This window comes from Geospiza fortis, unplaced genomic scaffold (genome assembly GCF_000277835.1).
Source record: "Geospiza fortis unplaced genomic scaffold, GeoFor_1.0 scaffold1039, whole genome shotgun sequence".
In the NCBI taxonomy this organism is placed as follows: Eukaryota; Metazoa; Chordata; class Aves; order Passeriformes; family Thraupidae; genus Geospiza; species Geospiza fortis.
Window position 1 is genome coordinate 49,970 of NW_005054733.1, and position 7,599 is coordinate 57,568.

The 7,599-nt window shown below is 52.8% G+C and overlaps 1 protein-coding gene across 1 annotated transcript in view; it reads right to left on the minus strand.

Moving 5' to 3' along the window:
- Window positions 1-114: 114 nt before the first annotated feature.
- The window catches only part of SLC25A42 (solute carrier family 25 member 42), a 12,127-nt gene continuing 4,642 nt past the window's right edge, over window positions 115-7,599 (minus strand). Inside the window, exons 4-8 of the mRNA XM_005431003.2 lie at window positions 6,962-7,128; window positions 5,808-5,924; window positions 5,334-5,485; window positions 3,356-3,389; window positions 115-3,044 (exon numbers count right to left, since the gene is read on the minus strand). Coding sequence (XP_005431060.1) covers window positions 2,753-3,044; window positions 3,356-3,389; window positions 5,334-5,485; window positions 5,808-5,924; window positions 6,962-7,128 — 762 coding nt within the window. The 3' untranslated portion in view covers window positions 115-2,752. The remainder of the gene's footprint in view (window positions 3,045-3,355; window positions 3,390-5,333; window positions 5,486-5,807; window positions 5,925-6,961; window positions 7,129-7,599) is intronic.

The window sequence follows — 7,599 nt, forward strand, 5'->3', positions numbered from 1 at the left end:
AAAAGGGGAAAAGGGGAAAAGGGGAAAAGGGGAAAAGGGGAAAAGGGGAAAAGGAAAGGGGGAAAAAGAAAGGGGGGAAAGGGGAAAAGGGGAAAAAGAAAGGGGGGAAAAAGAAAGGGGGGAAAGGGAAAAGAAGTGGGGAAAAAAGCAGAAAAAAAGGGGGGAAAAGGGGTGAACAAAAGGGGTGAACCAAAGGGGGCAATCAGCCCCTAGAAGGTGTGAAGTGAAGATCCCAAACCAGCCCAGGAGCTCAGGAAGTTCCCCCAAACCATCCCATGGTGCCTGAAATTCCTGGAGCATCCAGGCCGTGAGGGGAAACACATGCTTGGGCTGTTGGAAAAACGCTAAAAAGCTGCAATTTTGACGTTTTGGGTGCATTTTTTTTTTTTTTTTTTGGACCTGGTTTTTCGAAGTGCCAGTGCGGGGCTCAAGGTGCAGGAAGAAGCAGGAGGAGGGAGAGGAAAAGGAAAAACACGCACACAAAAAAAAAAAGCACAAATTTGGTGGTGACGCTTTAAGGATGCGCGAGAAAGGGGAGTGGGAAATTGAATTTGAGAGGAATAAAATGAAAAAATGGGGAATTGCAAGAAAGGAGAAAAGGAAAAAAAAAAAAAAAAAAAGGGAAAAACTCCTGTTTTGTTTCCTTTCTCAGAGCTCTCCCTGGCCAGCACACCTCAGAAAAAATCTGGAACGTGTGTGAATCCATGCAGGGAAGAAGAGAAGGGAAGGGAACACTCTGTTTTCCCTTTTCTACATTCAAAAAAAAAAAAAAGGAGGAAAAAAAAAAAGGGAAAAAAAAAAGCTTTTTAAACAAACCCAAAGCAGCAACAGGCTCTGAGAAACAAAAGCACCAAAACCATCAGAGGCTGAACTCAAGGATCTGCCCCTGGACAAACACCCAGCCTGCAAAACTCGTGAGGAAATTGGCTGAAATTCCGAATTTCAATCAGGTGCAGCTGCTAATTAAAGGAGGACTTGTCAGCAGCCCCAGGCTCCCGGAATTCCTGCTTTTCCCAGCTGGGAGGGGACGAGAAGGGACAGGACATAAACACTGCTGGGAATTCCTCCCTCTGGATCAGGACTAGAGCAGGGTAAATTGGCTTCTCCATTGGAGAAAAGAAATGGGGGGGGCTGAGCAGGGCAAAGCAGAGCTGGGAGTTTTCCACCCCCAAAAAAACATGACACAGAATTGGTGGCCACCACCTCCCAAAAGCCCAGGGATCTTTAATTCCCGGGGAAATCGGAATTGCTGAGGATAAATCCCAGTTCCAGTCTGCCCCTTGCAGCGCTGGGAACACTCTGTGTGCCCACACTCCAGTGCCACTGCCACATCCCCTGATTCCTAAGGAAATATTTGGCATCAGGAGCAGCTCCGTGCTCCCAAGAAGTGCAAAGACAAAAAAAAGAAAGGAGAAGGCTGCTCCTGCCCCCTTGTGCAATTCCTTCCACTCCCACCCATCCCATCCAGCTACAACAGCTAAAGTACAGAACCACCAGGAAAGGACAGGTTTGAAGGTAAATCTTATCTTTTTCTTACATTATGGACTCTCTGGAAAGGGATTTTTCCCACCTTGGTTTGTGTAATCTTCCATCAGAGGAGCCTGAAGTCTGCTCTGACCTCTGAATTTAACAGAGGGATGGATCACCCCACCAAAACAAAACAAAACAAAAAATCTGCATTTCCCTGAAAACTGATTGGAAAGAGGAACACCGAGAGGTTCTGGAACCCCAGCTGGAAGCGGTTGGCACTGCAGGGCCAACGCCGTGGCGCCCACGAGGGTTGAACTCCAAGGGGGATTTATTTTAGGGCTGAAGCAGCTGAGGGGACGAGTCAGTGAGCAGAGGGGCCAGGACCTACACAGCAGGTACCAGAAGGGACAACCAGGAGGCCCTGAGCGGGCCCAGCTTTGTTTGGGGACAGCCCAGGCTGCAGCAGGGTTTGTTCTCACAAACATCCGGGGGGGTTTGGAGGATGGGACACCTCCTCCCTCGGTGCCTCTCTCCAGGGCAGGGCGGCACAGAAGGAAAACACAAATCAGCTGGAGCGCATCCAGTCTGGGAATGCAGGCACGGCGCTTGCTCGGCGACACCGACAGCACACAGAGGAAGACTTCCTTTGTGCAAGGGCTCAGAACTCCCCTCCTCTGCTGCCTCCAGTCTTTGGTAATCTCAGAGGGACACCACAAACGACGCAGCTCCACCCAAAAGCAAGGAAATCCACGGGGAAAGGGCAGCACTCCCAGCCAGAGGAAACATTCAGCTTTCAGAACAAGTGTAGTGTCCTGGGCCTGCTCTGCCCTGCTCTCACAGCTCGGGGAATCTGGAATTCCCTACGGACTACAGCGGGATATTGCACTTGGCAGAATGCAGGGAGCTACAAAACTGCCCCTTCCCAGATCCAGGGGTTCCTTCCCAACAGCTCCGAGCCCCCTGTGCCATCATCCACCGCCTCCATCTGCCCACGCAGAGCCAGGTGAGGAGCCAGGAGCAGCACAGGTGAGGGGGAGGCTCCACTCCTGGGGGCAGAGTCCATCAGAAGGCTGAGGCAGCTGCTTTGGAGCACTCAGCTCTGCAGGATGGGGAATTTTTCACTTAGGGAACGGTTAGGCTTCCAAATTAAAAAGGGAAAAAAAAAAAAAAAACAATCTGGGAACAACAGGAAAAAAAAAAACCCAACAAACGGGCAAGTTCCCAGCTGCAGGAGCACGTGGGAGGCCAGGGAAGAAAGAACTGCTCTCTCTACAGGAAGCCACTACCTCTCGAGGCCGGGGCCGTGCTGCAGCTTGCGGAGCAGGATCTGCGTCAGGTCGAAGGTGGTGAAGCTGATGCCCACGGCGATGGGGCCCTTCACCCAGTTCATGCTGAGCCCTTTGTACAGGCCCCTGACGAGTCCCTCCTCGCGGACGATGTCCTGCATGGTGAGCAGGATGGAGCTGTAGGTGTGGCCCAGCACGCCGGCCGTCTGCATGCGGCGCCGCACCACGTCCAGCGGGTACGAGGCCGACTGCCCGATGAGGCCGGCGCACGCCCCGAACAGCAGCCGCCCCGGGGGGGAGGTTTGTTCCCCAAGTTTTGTTCCCCAGCTTTTGTTCCCAAAGTTTTGCTCCCAAGGTTTGGTTCCCCAGGGTGAGCTCCCAAAGTTTTGCTCCCCAGGTTTTGTTCCCAAAGTTTTGCTCCCCCAAGGTTTTGTTCCCCAGGTTGCTCTCCCCAGGTTTTGCTCCCCAGGTTTTATTGCCCAAGTTTTGCTCCCAAAGTTTTGTTCCCCAGGTTGAGCTCCCAAGGTTTTGTTGCCCAAGTTTTGCTCCCCAAGGTTTTGCACGCCAGGTTTCACTCCCTTGCCCCGAACAGCAGCCGCTCCGGGGGCGAGGGCTGCGCCTTCCCGCTGTGCTCTGGGGGGAAACACAGTCGGGGGGTCCTTGGGATTCACTCACAATCAAAGGTTGTGCTCGTGACGGCTCGTTACCCAGGTCTGGTTTTCCCCAGGTTGCTCTCCCAAAGTTTTGCTCCCAAGGTTTTGCTCCCAAAGTTTTGCTCCCCAAGGTTTCGTTCCCCAGGTTTTGCTCCCAAAGTTTTGCTCCCCCAAGTTTTGTTCCCCAGGTTGCTTTCCTGAGGTTTTGTTCCCCAGGTTGCTCTCCCAAAGTTTTGCTCCCAAGGTTTTGCTCCCAAAGTTTTGCTCCCCAAGGTTTCGTTCCCCAGGTTTTGCTCCCAAAGTTTTGCTCCCCCAAGTTTTGTTCCCCAGGTTGCTTTCCTGAGGTTTTGTTCCCCAGGTTGCTCTCCCAAAGTTTTGCTCCCAAGGTTTTGCTCCCAAAGTTTTGCTCCCCAAGGTTTCGTTCCCCAGGTTTTGCTCCCAAAGTTTTGCTCCCCCAAGTTTTGTTCCCCAGGTTGCTTTCCTGAGGTTTTGTTCCCCAGGTTGCTCTCCCAAAGTTTTGCTCCCAAGGTTTTGCTCCCAAAGTTTTGCTCCCCAAGGTTTCGTTCCCCAGGTTTTGCTCCCAAAGTTTTGCTCCCCCAAGTTTTGTTCCCCAGGTTGCTTTCCTGAGGTTTTGTTCCCCAGGTTGCGTTTTGTTCCCAAGTTTTGTTCCCCAGGTTTTGTTCCCAAAGTTTTGTTCTCGAAGTTTTGCTCCCAAGATTTTGTTCCTTAGTTTTCATTCCTGAAGTTTTGTTCCTCAGATTTTCCCAGATTGCTCTCCCAAGGTTTGGCTCCCCAAATTTTGCTCCCAAGGTTTTGTTTTCCCCCAAGTTGCTCTCCCAAGGTTTTGCTCCTGAGGTTTTACTCACAAGGTTTTTTTCCCCAGGTTTTGTTTTCCCCAGGTTGCTCTCCTGAGGTTTTGTTTTCCCCAAATTTTGTTCCCCAGGTTTTCTTCCCTAGGTTGCTCTCCCAAGCTTTTGTTCCCAAGCTTTTGTACCCCAAAAATTGAGCTCTCAAGCAAAATCTTTAGAAAGGGTCCCCAAATCACTAGAAAAGGACCCCAAAATATTAGAAATGGTCCCAAAACCAAAACCCCAAGTGATTTACTGACAGTCACAGGTACAACTCCCCAGGTTTTGCTCCCAACTTAGCGCACAACCAAGTCCTTCCCCACCTGGAAATTCCCTTTTTTCCCTGCACAATTCAGGCCCAGCTTTCCTTGTTCTCACCTGGAGCTGCTCAGACCCCAGGTTTTGTTCCCCAGGTTTTGTTCCCCAGGTTGCTCTCCCGAGGTTTTGCTCCCCATGTTTTGTTCCCAAAGTTTTGCTCCCAAAATTTTGTTCCCAAAGTTTTGCTCCCCAGGTTTTATTGCCCAAAGTTTTGCTCATCATGGTTTTGTTCCCCAGGGTGAGCTCCCAAAGTTTTGCTCCCAAAATTTTGTTCCCAAAGTTTTGTTCCCCAGGTTGCTCTCCCAAGGTTTTGTTCCCGAGGTTTTGCTCCCAAAGTTTTGCTTCCCAGGTTTTGTTCCCCAAGTTTTGTTCCCCAGCTTGAGCTCCCAAAGTTTTGTTGCCCAATTTTGCTCCCCAGGTTTTCTTCCCTAGGTTGCTCTCCCAAGCTTTTGTTCCCAAGCTTTTGTACCCCAAAAATTGAGCTCTCAAGCAAAATCTTTAGAAAGGGTCCCCAAATCACTAGAAAAGGACCCCAAAATATTAGAAATGGTCCCAAAACCAAAACCCCAAGTGATTTACTGACAGTCACAGGTACAACTCCCCAGGTTTTGCTCCCAACTTAGCGCACAACCAAGTCCTTCCCCACCTGGAAATTCCCTTTTTTCCCTGCACAATTCAGGCCCAGCTTTCCTTGTTCTCACCTGGAGCTGCTCAGACCCCTGCAGCACCCCAAACCCCGCAGCATTTCCCGGCTTTACCTGCGTGCACTTTCTTCAGCGTCTCGTAGGTGAAGAAGCTGAGGCCAGCGTAGGGGATGACGCCCAGGATGGTGGGTGTGAAGCCCCTGTACAAGGTTTTCAGCCCCTCCTCGCGGGATATCCGGATGAAGACGTGGACAATGCTGCTGTACCTGCCGTGGGGACACGGGGAGAGCAGACCTGCGCTGGTCAGGGCTCCCTGATGGATTAATTGGTAATTAATTTGGCTCCGAGCTCATTGGGCAGCTCGGAGGGGGTTTCAGCTCTCTTGGGTCTTCCTGGGTCCAGCTGGCCTCCTGAACTGGTGTCCCAGTTCCCATCTCCTCCCACACCCACACCTCTGGACATTGAATTGCTGCTCAGACCCTGGGACTTTATCCCACCAAAGGCTCCCAGCAAGAATTGACCCAAAAAAGGGCAACAAAACCACGTGACCTTTCAAAAACCCCCAAAATATGTGTATGAGGCACTTACATCTCCTTGGGTGTGACAGCCATGCGGGCACGGACCATGTCCAGGGGGTAGGTGAGCATGGCGGCCGTGGTGCCAGCCAGGGAGCCGGCAATGAAGCGAGGGAAAGGCGTCAGTGCCCTGGAGTGGGGTGAGAGAGGAGAGCAAACGTCACCTGCAGATCCCACCTGGCTGCTGGGAACGGCCCTGCTCTGCCTGCTGGGCATTCCCAGCCACGCCACAGGGAAAATCCGCGGGGAGAGGAGGCTCAGGGCTTGGCCGGAGCATCCCCTCACAGCTTCCACCCCGGAGCTTCCTCCTCAAATGTTCCACCTTGGAGCATCCCCTCACAGCTTCTCTCTCGGAGCTTCCATCTTGGCGCTTCCCCCTCGCAGTTTCCTTCCCCCTGGAGCTTCTCCCTCCAAGGTCCCACCTCACAGCTTCCCCTCAGGGCATCCTCTCGGAACTTCCCCCTCAGAGCTTCCTCCTCAGTTTCCTCTCAGAATTTCCACTCACAGCTTCCCCTCAGAACGTCCCCCTCGGAATTTCCCCTCACAGCTTTTCCCCCGGAGCTTCCATCTCAAAGCTTCCTCACCAGAGCTTTCCCCTCAGAGCTTCCACCTTGGAACCTCCACCTCAGAGCTTCCCCCTCAGAACTTCCATCTTGGAGCTCCCCCCTCACAGCTTCTCCCTTGGAACCTTCCACCTCAGAGCTTCCATCTTGGAGTTTCCCCTCACAGCTTCCCCCTTGAAGCTTCTCCTCAGAGCTTCCATCTTGGAGCTTCCCCTCACAGCTTTCCCCTTGGAGCCTCCACCTCACAGCTTCCATCTTGGAGCTTCGCCTCACAGCTTCCCCCTCAGAGCTTTCCCCTCAGAACCTCCACCTCACAGCTTCCCCCTCAGAGGTTCCATCTTGGAGCTTCCCCTCACAGCTTCTCCCTTGGAACCTCCACCTCAGAACTTCCCCCTCAGAACTTCCATCTTGGAGCTCCCCCCTCACAGCTTCGCTCTTGGAACCTTCCACCTCAGAGCTTCTATCTTGGAGTTTCCCCTCACAGCTTCTCCTCAGAGCTTTCCCCTCAGAGCATCCTCCCTAGAACTTCCCCTCACAGTTTCCCCCTCAGAACTTCCATCTTGGAGCTCCCCCCCTCAGGACGCCGAGCCCTCCTGCCTCTTACTTTCCCTGGAATCCGTAGTAGTTGCCCAGGATCTGCTTGTACTCCTCGTGGGCGCAGAACTGGATGGCGGCGTAGGGGATCACCCGCACCATGGTGGCCGAGTTCCCTCTCCAGAGGCTCCAGAAGCCCTCGTTGAGGTAGGTGCGATAGATCAGCCTGTACGCTTCCTGAGGGGAAAAATCACCCGTGGGGAGCAGGCCGAGGGGATACGAGCGGATAAATCACCCGTGGGGAGCAGGGAGAGGGGATAAGAGTGGATAAATCACCCGTGGGGAGCAGGGAGAGTGGATAAGAGTGGATAAATCACCCGTGGGAGGGGATAAGAGTGGATAAATCACCCGTGGGGAGCAGGCCGAGGGGATAAGAGTGGATAAATCACCCGTGGGGAGCAGAATGAGGGGGTAAGAGTGGATAAATCATGCATGGGGAGCAGAATGAGGGGATAAGAGTGGATAAATCACCCGTGGGGAGCAGAATGAGGGGATAAGAGTGGATAAATCACCCGTGGGGAGCAGAATGAGGGGATACGAGCGGATAAATCACCTGTGGGGAGGAGAATGAGGGGATAAGAGTGGATAAATCACCCGTGGGGAGCAGAATGAGGGGATAAGAGTGGATAAATCACCCGTGGGGAGCAG